This window comes from Phascolarctos cinereus, unplaced genomic scaffold (assembly GCF_003287225.1).
Source record: "Phascolarctos cinereus isolate Bilbo 61053 unplaced genomic scaffold, phaCin_HiC Scaffold_4;HRSCAF=312, whole genome shotgun sequence".
In the NCBI taxonomy this organism is placed as follows: domain Eukaryota; kingdom Metazoa; phylum Chordata; class Mammalia; order Diprotodontia; family Phascolarctidae; genus Phascolarctos; species Phascolarctos cinereus.
The window spans coordinates 194,958,475-194,974,355 of NW_027555847.1; the positions used below are offsets into that span (position 1 = coordinate 194,958,475).

The window sequence follows — 15,881 nt, forward strand, 5'->3', positions numbered from 1 at the left end:
TTTTAGAGCACTGAAAAGTGAAGTGATTTCCCAAGGGGTCACCAAGCTAGTAATGTCAGAGTGGGGAGCTGAACTAAAATCTTTGGCTCAAAGGTTGGCTCTTTATCTACCACATTATTTTACTTCTGTACTATACCACAAATCCAGTTTCATAAAAAGTGTTCTTTTATTGAAATGTTAAACTTTGTTAAGTTAATAAAAAAGAAAAGCAATTTTTAAAAGTTTAGCTACTGAGTCAAATGAAAGTCTAATCAAGCTACTAAACTAACAAATTAGTGGGAATAAATTTGGGAATAAGATTTAACTATGTTTAACTACTAATTCATTTTGCCTGGAAAATTATCTTAAAGATAGCAGATCAACTCAGCTTGAAGAAGCATAGTGGAACTGGAAGACTTGGGTTTAAAGACCAGCTCTGAAGTTTTGTAATAGCTCTACCAGAGGTTCCCAAAGGGAGTGATACCGCCCCCTGGGGGGCACTGGAATGATCCAAGTGGGTGGTAACAGCTTCGGGTGCAACTGGTGGGCACTGAATAAAAATTTGGGGGCTGTGGAAGCATAAGGAAACAAGAAATTTTTGAAAAACCATTCATACATGTTTCATATGTTATATAACAGAGTTGAAGTCGTAACGATTAAATTATTTTCCAAATAAACACACAAAATGCAAGTTATAACCAATCAATGGTCAAGTCCGCCAAAAGATCCTAAGAAGCAAGTGTTGGCAGGTGAGCATGTAGCGCATTGTTGGGAAGTCCAGCATGTACTGGCATGAACGTATGTGTGTAATGACTTGTTTACAATATAATATTATATGGTTACACAATGCAATATTTAGTATCATTAGAATTTCAATGTAGGAAAACCTCCACAAATTTACAATAAATTATTAAATTTAAGATGCACAATTTTTAAAAAATATTTTTTATTTTTTTTGAAATTGGGCACTGAGCAATTTTTTTTAAAGGGGTCAGTAGACCAAATAAGTTTGGGAACCTCTGCTCTACGCCTCTGGACAAGTCACAACTTCTCTGGGCTCATTTCATTAACCATAAAAAAGTGACAAAACTACTCAAACTACTTACTTTTAAGAGTGGACAGAGGATTAGACTTGTATAGACAGGAAGACCTTCGTTCAGGTTTTGCCTCTGCCATATTACTGACTGGGTAACTATGGGTAATTCCTTAGCCTCTCAGTGTCCCAGGGAACCCTACAAGACTTTCAGTTAGAGAAAAGTCACTGATCTACATCAAAGGGGATGATTTTATACTGAGTTCCCTCAACAATAAAATCACAAATCCAGACAAAAAATACCTACTTACTTCACAGAGTTATTGTAAGGATCACATGAGGTAATGGGGCTTACTATATGATGTCAGCTATTTGAGAAAAAACACACAAAAGATGTGATGAAACATTTCACAAGAGGGTTTTTCTTAATCTTTAAGAAATAAGAATTTCTGCATTCATCTGCTTATTGTTTATTGTAGTATGATTGGGTTTAAATTCTGAACAATGCCGAATACCTAACAGCTCGATACGAAATCATCAACTGATGGTATATGGCACCACAAATCTATACTCAACTTTCTCCATTACTTAAAATATTTCTGAAACAAGCCTTTTTCTGCTTAACTACTGCCTTGCACTATTAGAGTTTTCAAGCCTTTTCAACTTGAAAATGAACACACACACATACCTACATGTCTGAAAATAGAGAACCTATTTGTTGTGGGCATAATTCTGATTACTTCTCATTCGTTCATTGCATTCTACCTCATACTCACCCACTCCACTCAAATGTCCTCCAACCACAGTGACTAACATGAATAAAATGAAAAATCATGGTCCTTAAAGGCTATCATTTTTGTCATCCTTGAGTCACTCAAACTGCTACAGTTCTTGTTACAGTAACATTATCAATATCATCTATCTCATTTAATAATTTGGCAAGCTTTTTAAAAGTTCATTTTGCACTAGATTAATAGAAACTTAGTATTTAACTTAGTCTGCTTTTACAACTTCAAGAAAAAAGATTACTTCAATCAATGTTATTTCATCTTAAACCGGTCACATTGTGAACCTGTTATTCAAATTAATATCCACACTTACCAATTTAAAGATAACTGTTTCAAAAATTTTTGGCTGTTGAGTTTCATTAAAATGACTCAGGGATAAAAAATATGGTAACTTTAAAAAATCGGGTTTGGGGAACCAAAACAATAATGAATATGTGCAGTACATATGTTTAGTAAGTGTCATCTATTTCCATAGGAAATCAACTCAATGCCAACATACAATAAACAAGCTACATAATAAAAATGCAGCTCCATGTATTTTCTGCTGTTAGAAAACCTGTGTGAACATCATATTTGTAGTCAAGTATAAAAATTAAGGTACTGTATCCACTCCAGTAAAAATTGATTTATTTTAAGTCAAGAGTCTCCCAAATTAGCTTTGTACTAAATTTTAAAATTATTGCTAAAGAAAAATAAGTATATCCTAAAGATAAAATTAAGGTGTTAATTTTCTTATAAATGCTACAAAACTAGAGGGTAATTGTCACATTATTAGGTGATCAAAGTGCTCCACGCTGATATGAAACAACTTTATTACTGGCAAAGTATCAAAAAGTCTTCATCCCCAGAAGAGTAGTCTTTTTTGTTTTTTTAAATTGAATGAATTATCACAGCAGATCTTCAACCAAAAACTCCCAGATAAAATCTGGTAAAACAAAATATTCTCTTTAACTCATAACTTGGAATGTAAATGAATTTTTCCCCCCAATCAGGAAAGAAGCTCAACAAAATGTCCAACAGAACCAAAAACCTTTTAAAGTGGTTTGTTTGTTGGAAAATGATTTATGTTACTATGTAAAAAGGCTCCTCCTCAGTCACTTCAGATCTTTAAGTACGCATTTAATTGTACAAAAAATAGTTTTTCAGCTTTAACTAAATACATATTCTTAACATTTTGGACCCAATGAGAAGCCTGGCAACACCACATCAGAATATTTCAAAAATCAATAAAAGGCATCTTCAAGACACTGGTATTCTTAAAAGTGCATATACAAAACTGAATTTTTCAACTGTAAAGAAGTTTAAAGGGAAACAATTTAACTTCTTACTGAAAAAGTGCAGGCAGTCTTAAAAGGCAACCTACTTGGTCATTATTTTTATGAAGCATTAAGTCATATTTTTGACTTAAATGTATATAATCTGGGACCCTTTGTTAATGGATGCCAAAAAATAACTAGGCCCAAATAAATACTGATCTAGCAAAGTGTCCAAATAATCCAGCTTTATGAGTCACAAGTAAAAAAAAAAGCCTCACAGTAGAACCAACAAAAAATAACTATATAAGCATTTTTGGCCAAAGATCAGGCTTTGCAAAATAGGGTTGAATGAGGAATGTCACATAAAATACTAATAAATTTTATAACTGAAATAAACTGACATTATTCCCTTCAAGGAAATACAAAAGCTTATTAAAATGAAATAACCTTAAGCTATTTTTTTAACATCACCAGCTTTCATCAGGGCCTTAATCGCCCTGGCCCTCATTTCAAGTTCCAAGAGCTCCAGCTGTTGCGCTGAAGGCTGAACATCTTCTGAGGGAGGGACAGTCAGTGCGGCTGCTTTAGATTCCTTTGGGCTGGATTCTGCCAATCCCAGTATTTCATTCACACTTTTCTCAATGTCCTTCTGGAGGTCATCTATTTGACCAGCTTCACTTTTGACATTTTCCGGGACATCTGGCACAGCCGCTTCTTCATTACATGGTCCTTCTATGTCACTGTCATATGCGTCAGCATTGATACTGAGTACATCACTATCTTCACCTTTGCCTGTAGTACACAAAAATGGAAAATAACAATGTAGCCCACGGACCCTAATAAAAATTTTCTTTCTGCTGAAATATCAAAGTGTTGCATTCATTTTCTCTGTACAGACTCTAAAAAGCCACCTACCTCCACCATTACCATTCTCAAACCCCTCAACTTTGAAAGCTGATCTAATTAGGCAAGTTTTAATGTATTTTTCATCCCAATTTAGAACATGCAATATACCCAAGCAGCAGTGCCTAGGAAATTTATTCCAACATGTGGAGTTCCATGATCTATTTTCCTAATTAAAATGTCATAATGTTTTATATTACAGTAAAGCTCATGCATTATAAAGTGAAAGCTGATGCTGGAAACCTTTAGGATTGACTGCTGATTATTATTTTAGAAGAAAAATTTAATACTGATAGTGCAGCTTAAAATAGTTTAAGATTATTTTGTAAAATACAAAAAAAGGAAAAGTACCTTAGGCAAGCTGGACACTGCCTTGTACATTATAATTGTCTCAAATCTGCTCCTATATTATTTTGACCTCTTCTCTTTCAACTCAATAAATAAGAGGGAGAATGCCTAATGCCATTTTTAACTAGCTAAAATAAGTCTTTGTTAAGGAATTTAATTAGGAAAGTTTGTACAACATAACAAAAAATACATTTGTTATAAAATTTCCATAATTGGTGCTAGCGACTTGGTTGTAAACTTTAAAGATTATCATTTTCAACACCTTGACCTCAAAAATTACTGTAATTTGCATGTCATTTTAACTTTAATCACATGTCAATATCTATTATATTATTACTTAAATGTATTACCAGTTATCTTTTACATCTCAAAAATTAACAATTAATTCCAATATTTTAAAAATATTTACCTTAAAATCTAAACCTCAAATCTACAGAAGGGCTTGTTTTAAGACAAAACATGTACAATGAAACAACATATTTTGAAAAATGGTAGACAGAAATCACTCTAATTATTAACACTCATTTATTCTGATAATTGCCTCATCCCTCAAATAATTTAAGAAAGGCTCTCTAGTCTATAATTAAAGCATATAAAATGATACATTTATGTTGTATCCAAAAATGGCTGTAATATTTAGTTGGTTCTTTCACTATTTTAAGACAAAGAACATTTTGTTATTTTTTAACACATCAAGGACTGCCAATAGAAAACCAAATTTTAACAATATACTTTTAAACAGAAGAAAAAAATGAAAAGAGGGGAAAGAGAAAGGAAACAAGCATTTATATAGTGTCTACTATATACAAGGCACTGTGCTAAGCAACTTACAAATATTATCTCACTTGATTCCCAGACTGATTTTTTTTTTGACTAGGTAAAAGAGGCCATTCTCTGCCTCATTTCTCTCTTAGCTTTAATCACTGAATGGGTGATGCCTCAGTCAAACTGAGATCTGTTAAAGACCTTAGCTTTAAATAGACCAAGGTCTCCCACTGCATCCAGGACCATTTTCCTGATTTATATTTTGCCACTGGACCCAAATGGCTCCAGAGGAGAAAGTGAGGTTGATGACTTTGCACAGCCCTCTCTCACTCAAAACCAATTCACTTGCATGTCATGGCATCACCTTCCTGATGTCATGGTCCTCTTTGAGAATGAAGGACAAACAACTCTGTATCAGGTATCGTGCTAAACAATTTACAAATATTATTTCATTTGATCCTTACAACAACACTGGAAGGTAAATGCTATCTATTATCTCCATTTTACAGTCGGGGAAATGAGGCTAGACAGAAGTGAAGAGACTTGCCCAATTCCGACTCCAGGCTCAGCACTCTATCCACTGCACTATCTTATGGAAACAGATGCTAAGGAAAAAGATGTCTAAGTCACGTGTTCACAGCCACAAAAAAAGGTTAATTTGTGTTCATTAAACACTTAAAATCACTCTAAGTTTTGAATGAAAGCCATAAAAAGAAGTGAAAGGGAATTTTCCTGAGACAACTGGGTAAGATTTAGCAAGAATATAGCAAGGTAAAGGGGCCATAAAGTAATGCATAAATTTGCAAAAATGATAGCAGCTGATGATTGCTAAAAGACACAAAAGGAAAATCTCCATCCTATGAAGATCTTCTTGGATTCCAACTTTTCTCATCCAATGTGTTAGCAAGCTATATTTCCCAGCTGCGCATCATCTACAAATTTGATGAACTTGCCGTCTATGCCTTTATTAGAATCACTCATAAAATTGGCAAACAGCACAGGTCTAAGCACTGTGGTATTCTATTGGAGACCTACTAAATGAATATGGAACCTGACATTTTTTAGTCTAACCATTTAACTAAAGCCAAATCTATCTAATTGTACTATCAGTCTAGCCCATATCTCACCATCACTTGAGATAAATTATCAAACATTTTGCAGAACTCTAAGTAAAACATAAAACATTTCCCTTATTTGCCAGTTTTCTAAATCTATCAATAAAGGAAATAAGGTTAGTCTGGCATGACCCATTTTTCATACAGTTGTGCTGGCTCTTTGTGATCACTACTTCCTTTTCTAGGAGTTCACTGTCTTTTTTAAAAATCCACTGTTTTTGCTAGAAATTGAGGTGACATTTACTGACCTATTCTTTCTACTCTCTTTCTTTTTGGAAAATTAGGACGTTTGCCTTTCTCCTGTTCTGTGGCACGTCCATGTTCCTGGAACTCTTCTGAAGATCAAAGACAATGAAAGGCCCATCAATCAGAGCCCCTAGTCCTTTCACAGTACCTTAAAGGTTCTTTATTAGGGCCTAGTAACTTGAACTCACCAAAAGCAAGTAGTAACCATATTCATATAGATTCAGTTACAGTAGATTTTAATTCCCTATTAGCTTTCTTCTTCCAGACTTTACATTACAAAGAAAATTTTCTTTGGAAAAAAAAAAGCATAAGGAAGAGTTGAATAGCTCTGCACTCTATCATCTGTTGTTATTCCATCCACCCTGAGCAGTGATCCTATCCTCTATTTGAGCCAGCTCTTTTCCCGAACATAGCTAAAAAAGTCCCTTCTATTGTCCTTAATATTCATTACCAGTCTCTAGCCATTCTAAGTTTTATTGCTCATGACATAATTTTTACAGGTTCACGAGATGCTTTTTTATTAGTCTTCTATTACCTGTCTTTGCTTACATCTTATATACATCTTTAAAAACTGAGCTGGTTGATGGTACTCTGTATAGTTATATTATTAGTCTCTTTAGGCAGTGGCCCCTTCTTTTCTTCAGTAGTACTGTTTCTGTTTTCTTCTTCAAAATTTCATTTTTGAGTTTCCCATTCTCGGGCTGACTTACTTTGTAGAATTTTAGGGCTCAGAACCCTACCTATATTTTCTCTAAAACCACTGAAATCTGTCCTCGTCAAATCCCAGGCACATACATTTCAGATTGTGCCCAAGCTTTCCTTTAGTTCACACTATCATAAATTGTAAAGTGGAATTTTCATTATTTACTAAGGTTTCTATTGTTTCTATTTAGCCACCAGTTCATAAGATCATAAATTTGAGGCTAGAAGGAATGTTACAGATGAATGAATGAAAAAGCCATTACTAGATGCCAAGCATTGTGCTAAACAATGAGGATACAAACAGAAAAAACAAGACAGTCCCTTTTTTTCAAGGTGCTCACACTCTAATTGGAAGAGAGAACACATTAAAAAAAATGTTCAGCTGCAGGACAGATAGAAAATCCAGGAATCCTAAGGTGGCAGCAGAGTGGCAGATGGCAAATTCTAAGGGTTCTAAATTTATGTCATTAAATCAGGTGACAGTGCCAAAGGGTTTACAAGACAGAGAGTCAAAGCAGATGGTTAGGCGTTTAGGATCTTAGAAGACAAGAGATAAGGCAGATGGTAAAGCTTGGTGATCCTCTATCTCACTGGAAAGAAGAGAGCTGGTAATTTCCATTTCATCCAAGCCATGCAGGCATTGAAGCAGCCTGGGTGGGATGTGGATGGCCTTAGCCAGGTAGAAGGTAGAGGAAAGGGAGGAAAGGTAACCTAGTGGTGGTTGGTTTTTCCCACAGTCTGGCTATCTCAGATATGGTCATCTATTCTAGCACCTTTTGCAAAGAAAAATTGACAAGAAGCAGAGGAAGAATTGGAACCAACCCCTTACTACACCACACTGACTTTCTTTTGCTTCTGTTTTTTTGTTTTGTTTTGTTTGTTTCAAACATATTCTACTACTGTTTACCCTTCTGATTCCTGGATTTGCAGATATAAGTCTATCTACTTACTACGCAATCCTACTCCTTTGCTATCCTGATTTTATTTATTGTGTTCTTTCTAAAGAAGGTATACCTTTCTGGAGTCACATTCTAAGCCTGAGAATTATCCCACCAAATCTTAGTGACAGGTATGAGGGCTGAACTTTATTTTCTGTGTTAGGATCTAGATCATCTTGCTTTACTAGCTATATTTTGTGTACTTGTGTATAGCCACTTGAGGCCACAGGGTTTCTTTGTTTCAAACCCTGACACACTCTTGACTGAGCTTCTCTACTGCTATTCTCCCTATATTGTATCTATTACTCTCTATGTTAACTAGTTTGGGAGAGAATTGTTTTGTTCTTCTTACCCTAATCCATTTTTCTTGATCTTATTTATGAGATATCAAGGAAATATATTTTTTATCAATTCCTTTCACTCCATTTTTAGCTAGAAGCTCAATATCCCTATATTTTAAAGCCACAGTCTAGAAATTTGCATGTTATTCTAAAATATTATTTTACCAAACAGCTTATTCCCTGAATTTGCTTTTCTTAAGAGGTCCTGCCTTCAAATTGCAAGAAAAAAAAATAATAAAATAAACGTCACGAGTTCTCTAAAGTTTTCATATTTTCCCCTAGAATCCCAGAATCACTAGCAAAGCTTTCAGCAAGCATTATTTCTATCAATTATGAAATCTCATACTTTTAAATCCAGAAATGATCTTCATAAACAGGGTATCCCAAAAGTCTTAGTGACGTTTTAAGCTATCAAGGACCTAATAGCTTAAAATTAAGCTATTAGTATAAATTAACAGTCAGTAAAAAAGTTAAAGATAGCCTTAAGAAACAACCAAGAAGTCAGACCAAATTTACCAACAGGTCACTTATGACTGACTAGTAGTTCTTAAAGATTTATGTGAGAGGACTGAGAAAGATTTACCTGACTAAATGATGAAAGACTTTAAGATGGATTTTTAAAAATTCTCATGTGGGCTTGAGTGTGTTGGTGAAATTAGGAAGTCAGTTTAAATAAGGAATATGCTTAGTTCTTTCAGATCAAAATAATAAATTAGTAAAAAAACCAGAAATGCTTTATACTTAGCATTACTGAGTCAATTTTTTTGGTATTTTTTTTTTATTGCTTCAATCTAGCTTGAAAAGGAAAAAGTCCCATGATGTAATAATTGATAGTTAATAACATAAAAAAAGGAAAATGAAAAATGTTACTAATAGACTTTGAATTACAGAGAGAAGTATAAGAGGTTTGTTGCTTATTTTTTTATTTTGCTTCTTTATTAATGGTCTGGAAAAGAAAAGTAAAAAAAATTATGAAACCTTAAATTGAACTTAAATAAACAGGTTAGAAAAAAAATAAATAAAATTTTAGTCAAAAGCTTTCTAACTTCCAAGTATATGACTATATTAAAAGAAACTGAAAAAAAAAATCCAAAGTTGTATAGATAGTAGTCAGAAAATTAGATCCAAGTTTCCGATGTAATATAGCAGTAAAAGCACTAAATAAGGTTTAGCCAAATACAAAAAGACATCGGGAAGTAATATTCCTTATACTAATTTTGCCTCTTCACTACTTTAGTAAGATGGATTACACTAGAAAATACTGCATTCCATTTAGGGTACTTCAGAGAACAGCAATACAAATGAGGGAATGGAGAAACTGACTTAGAAGAAAGGATTAAAGAAGATAAATATGTACAGCTTGGCTAAGCAACAGTATGGAAGGACAGAGTAATACCTGAAAAATTTTGAAGTGCAACCACCATGGAATGATAGGAATTATTTAGCATTAGCCTCTTGTGCTTGACTCTTAGACTACTCATCTATCTATCCTTCTAGTCCTAGTTGAGGTTTTTCTATTTTTCCACATTTTTAAGGCTCTCTTGCCTTTCTCTTTCATCTTGAGCACTTTCTATTACAGCCTTCCTTGCCCAAGTCTCCTTGATTTATTAAAGGGGAAAGAAATGTGAGCATTTAGACAGAAGAAATAGCTGTCCCAAGTCATCAATGACAAATGGATAATCTGTAATTAGAAAAATACAGAGAAAGTACAAAGGGGCACATCTTTCTATTTCATCTTTGTATCTAGCAAGAGTGAATTTAAATAAAATACTTTTTTCATAAACTATGATTGTGGTGAGAATTTATAAAGTAAAACCACTGGTTTTTTACTTTTTGAAAAAACCCAACAACCTTAAAGAACAGACACATTAAGTAGTAATAATTTACATTACAAAAAAACTTTTTAAAAAACTTTATAGGATTAAGAGCATTAGGTTTATTTAAGTAATGAGCTCCCTTTTCTTATTAAAAATTACTTTATAAAATTACATATCTTCAAACTTTAAGGATCTGTGATTTCGTCAAGCAATGTAGGGCACATCCTCTCTATAGCTTAGTAGATGATATTCAGGAGTTGATATACTCAAAAAATTCATCACAATGCAGCCAATTTGGCAATAATAATAATTTTTTTCTATTAAGCTTAGCTTGGGTCCTAGACAACAGACACACAGACACAGACACACAGAGTTTACTACAAGAACACTACAAGACAGCATGGTGGGAATCTGCCAGTTTTTGTACTCCCTGGCATAGGTTTCATGAACCAGGACTATCTCTTCAATACAATAAGGCATCAGATTAGGATTTCAGTGGTTATAATAAAACAGTAATGAGCTGATATCTATATAGTACTTTAAGGTTTACAAAGTGCTTTTTCATACATTGTTTGTTATATTTAATACTCCAAAATCACCCTATGAAGCAGATAAGCCATTATTACCCCTATTCTATAGATAGTGACATATAGTAAGTGTCAGAGGTTAAGATTTGAATCTAGGTTTTGTCCCCCAAGGAAAGCATTTTCACCTCAGGAATACTTTTTTTTTTTCAGAAATACATCTAGCAAGGATGTCTATGTAAAATGACTTGATAGTGAATGTTAAATGAATGATTTCTCAAGAAACAAGACAGTTGATGGTTTAAAAAGAAACAGAAAGGCTTCATCTGTTCCACCTCTAATTCAACAAGATAGCTTCAATTTCAAATCTAAAATAATAATTTGTTAAACACAAAGGAAGAAAATGCCACTTCAAAGGAGGACTTTAGAAATCCAAAACCTTAAACTCCTCCATCTGGCAAATTTAGATCCCAGACTTTGGTCATCGCAAGAGCTAAATTAATTTTACTTCTAATTTCCTCTATTAATTTGTCTTTTCATCTGGCTGAAGTTATTGCCTTCCAATGGTTTTGCCTTTCAGAAAGGCTTGTTTCACTATCCTTTCCTGAATTGCTAAATTCTAAAATTACAAGGCTCCCAGTGTTACTGATCTACTAGTTACTGATCTGTTACTCTGCTTAACAAAGGTTGACATAAACACTGAAAGCAATGCTGTATGCCTCTTGCTTTTCTGGTACACTATTTAGTTTCACTAAAATTCAAGTTATAAAGAATATATTTCTTATGTAGTTTAACTGTAGGAAGTCACAGTCTGATACCTTAACTAATATTAACGATTGCCTTAGTGTCATTCCAACTCTTGGTGAGAAACTAATGATTTATATTATCTTAAAAAAAACTTTTAGAATTACTAACTATTCTTCAAAAATAGTAAGAGTAATAATAGTTGATATAGATATGCTTATCCAAGTGCATAGTTATATGCACTATCTGATTTGAACCTCAGAACAATTCTGTAGGGCAAGTACGACAAGGTAGTACAATGGATAGAGTGTTAGAACCAGAGTCAGGGAGACCAGAGTTCAAATCTTGCCTCAGGTACTTATTAGCTGGGTGACATCAGGGAAGTCATTATAACCACTCCTGGCCTTAGTTTCCTCTTCTGTAAAATGGAGGTAAGAACACTGACTTCCCAATAGTTATTGTGAGGATAAAATGAAATAATATTTGTAAGATGCTTTGCAAACCTTTTAAGTGCTATATAAATACTAGCTATTATTATTACCATCATTGTCATCATCATTATTATCACTCCATTTTACTGATGAGGAAACTAACATTCAACTCAGCAAGGTTAAGTGAGGCTGAAGATCAGATAGGTAGTGTCAGAAGATGGATTCAAACGCATTCTTCCTAACTCTATGACAAGCGCTCTATCCCGGGGTGGGAAATCTGCAGCCTTGAGGCCACATGTGGCCTTCTAGGTCCTTGGGTGTGGCCTTTTGACTGAGTCCAAGTTTTACAGAACAAATCCTTTAATTAAAGGGATTTGTTCTGTGAAGTTTGGATTCAGTCAAAGGGCCCCACTTGAGGACCTTGAGGGATAGCAACTATCATCTCAGAAAAAGCAAAATTCGACTTGACTAAAAGGGATAATCAAGGAAACTACATTTTACTAAAAGGCACCACAGACAATGAAGTAATACAAAAAAATTTTTACAGCAAATTTCTCTGATAAAGGCCTCATTTCTCAAATATATAAGCAGCATAGAACTGAGTAAAATTTATAAAAATAAGAGCCATTTCACAATTGATAAATGGTCAAAGAATATATAAACAGGCAGTTTCAGAAGAAATCAAATCTATTTATAACCATATTAAAAAAAACCTCTAAATTGAAATTGAGGGGATGCTCATCATTTAGGGAATGGCTGAACAAGTTATGGCAAATGACTGTGAAGGAATTCTGAAGGATTGCTGTGGGAAATTACAAGGGGGAGATTTCAGAAAAACATGGCAAGATCTATATGAACTGATACAAAGTGAAGTGCTTAGAAGTGCAGGATCATTGTGCACAGTAACAGTAATGTCATAATGATGATCAACTATGAAAGACTTGGTGGCTACTACTACGACGATGAAACTACTACTACAATACAATGATCCATGACAACTACAAAGGACTCATGATGAAAAAATGCTTTCCACCTCCAGAGAGAGAAATGATAAACTGAGTGCACATTGAAGTATAATTTTCTCACTTTATTTTTTATGCTTTTCTTTGACATATGGCTAACATGGAAATATGTTTTGCATGATTTCACATGTATAATCGATATCATATTAATTGCCTTCTCAGTGGGTGGGAAGGAAAGAATTTGGAACTCAAAATTTAAAAAGAAAAATGCTAAAAATGAATAATAAGTTTTAATTAAAAAAAACCTTTTCTCATAAATTCAAATCTGATTCCAAAAAGAAAATAAAAACACATACTTTCCTACTTAAGGAGAGTGGAGGGAATGATAGAATGGCTCTAACTTGACAGTACCTGTCAAGTTTTACACACAATAGCTTTTAAAATATAGCCATTTACCTCTTTTTTTTTTCACTAAAGATCTCCTGAACCTGACCAATTTACTAAGATACTTCTGAAGTGTTTTCTGTGAGAAGTTACATATATAAGGGCTCAATATTCTACCCATGCAGAGGTGTGCTCTAATTTAATTACTTTACCAACCATCAGATTTTTTGTGGCACTGCTTTTGCTTAATTTATTACATCAGGTTCAAAAAGATGGACTGAGGACTTGATTCTAATGATACGCAGAGAGGTACAAGGTTTTCCACATCTTACACACAGTTGGTAATTAAAGTGCACAAAACAGTGGCATGTTTCACAAAATACATAGCATAGAGCTCTATGTTACAGATGAGTACTTAACAGGAAGTTAAGGAGTGAATAATAAAACAAACAAAACAGACTATCTAAAATAGACCCATATTTATATGGAGATAAGTGGAACTCTCTATTGACATTGCGATTTTAAAAAAAAATAGTACAGTCTCATATCTAAATATCTTTAAACAGTACATACACAGTATGTGCTGATCTGTTTGGTATGAGATGTCATTTTCACCTTTTATTGAAATGCAGTTTACAGAAAAATACAAAGCAAGGAAAAATGCTGTTTGGTATTATTTTCTGTTAATAACTTATAAGAAAGAAAAAAGGAACAAGAATCAATGACATAAGAAATGAGAATTCTTTAGTCTCACTGATGATAATACCACAATTCCTTTTTACTATACCAATTGCTCAACTAGACAGCATTTCAACAGAGCAAAATTTCTTTGAAGAAGGGCAGCTCAATCTTCAAAAGTAGATTTCTGAGCCTGTTCATCTTTTAAAGCTGGCCTCGTGTATCAAGTGCTGGAAACGAATATATTATAAATCACTTCTTAAACAAACTGGTAATACATATTCCTCACTCTACCTCTCAAGAACCCACACAGGTATACAACTGTTTCTTTTCCAACTTTCCACTGTTCCCTGTGACTCAGAACCACTATGGAAATCTTCAAAGGTACAGGGAGCAGAGTTTTTACTCTTGGATCTCAAGAGTCTCCATATCAGCACATGCACATCAGTCACACAACCCTACTGGCCTACAAATGATGTCTAATGAGTTGATGAGCTTAATTCTTTTTTTCCGTTGTAATTTTATACACCGATAAAAGCCTCTGATGGCATTTTTCTCATTATCTTTTTCAATTTGATAACTTGTACTGATTCCTTCAGCTACAGTTGTGAAGTTCATTTTGGCATATCAGTGCCTTTCAGCTATATTTCTGTTCTTTTCTACAGGTTTACATGTTTTGCCTTTCCAGGCCTTTTACCTTTGTTTTTTGCCATTATAGATACCAGCTCAGAACAAGAACTTTTTTTTTCCTTTTAGGTTTTAACATTTAAATGCAGGTGCCAGCAGCCATCATCAAGGGAAAACACGCTTATCACTCCTACCCACTACTGCAACCACCAGCTGCTACTTTGCCACAAGGAAGCAAACCAGGCTAATGAAACAGTAAGATGATCTGAGGTTGAGGAAGAGACAAGACAGCATGTACAACCAGGTGGACTAAACCAAGGCTTCTTAAACTTTTTCCACTCATGACTTCTTTTCACATTTTGGCAGCATTCACTGGCATAGCATGGCATGATGGCATGTGTAGTGCAAAGTGCATGTTTTGTGTTCAGAACAAAGGCTGCAGTGAAGTTGTGTGATGCAACACAAGTAAGTACTGCCAGAAAGACCTCAGATTCATTACGCATTTGATTTTGAATTAACTTTTGGTCATCACGTGTTCAGAAACCTTTTACTGTTGCCAAATTTTTCACAACCCCATATGTGGTCACAACTCACAATTTAAGAAGTAATGGACAAAACCATCACTACCATTTTGGTGGAAGCAATCCCTAAAATCAAGAGCCCTAAGAATAGAAACATTCTCCATACTGACAATGCTCTACTCTGTCCCCTAAAAGTACTGGCCAGGAAAGTAATCCCTATGGAGACTCCATTGGGCAATGGCTTTTACACCTCAGATGTTTCAGAATCAGAAATAAGATGGTTTTTATCAATGGAGATATTAAAGAAGATGCATTACCATCTGCTATGCCTCTGCATCCTAAAGATCACCAAGTTTTTCCACCTTATATAGCTAAAAACCTCCTAAATGTGCTGTCTCCCTCCTTAGAATGGAAGGTCCTTGAGGGTAAGGACTGACTGGCTTTTCTATTTACATCCACAGTTTCCTTCATTTGTTCATTCATTCATTCACTTTTTCATTCATTTAGAGGATTTTAATGCTCCCAAATAATAACATTTTGAACCTTGCTTCCAAAAGATGACATGACTCTCACAATTCATAGAATTTCAGGATTGGAAAGGACACCAAGAGCCATCTTGTCCAACTCATACCATACCATTAAAAAAAAAATCACTACAGCACACACAAGTGGCCAATCACCCTTTAACTGAAGATCTCCAATAAGAGAGAAGCCACTTCTCTGAAGGCAACTAATTTTCTGAATCACCTGAATTGTTAGGAAGTTTTCCCTGACATTAA

The 15,881-nt window shown here is 34.3% G+C and overlaps 1 protein-coding gene across 2 annotated transcripts in view; it reads right to left on the minus strand.

Annotated features, from left to right (window-relative positions):
* Window positions 1-2,410: 2,410 nt before the first annotated feature.
* The window catches only part of CAAP1 (caspase activity and apoptosis inhibitor 1), a 57,857-nt gene continuing 44,386 nt past the window's right edge, over window positions 2,411-15,881 (minus strand). For both annotated transcript variants that reach the window (XM_020970036.2, XM_020970037.2), the window contains one exon: window positions 2,411-3,848. In XM_020970036.2, the coding sequence (XP_020825695.1) occupies window positions 3,505-3,848 (344 nt within the window). In that variant the 3' untranslated portion in view covers window positions 2,411-3,504. The remainder of the gene's footprint in view (window positions 3,849-15,881) is intronic.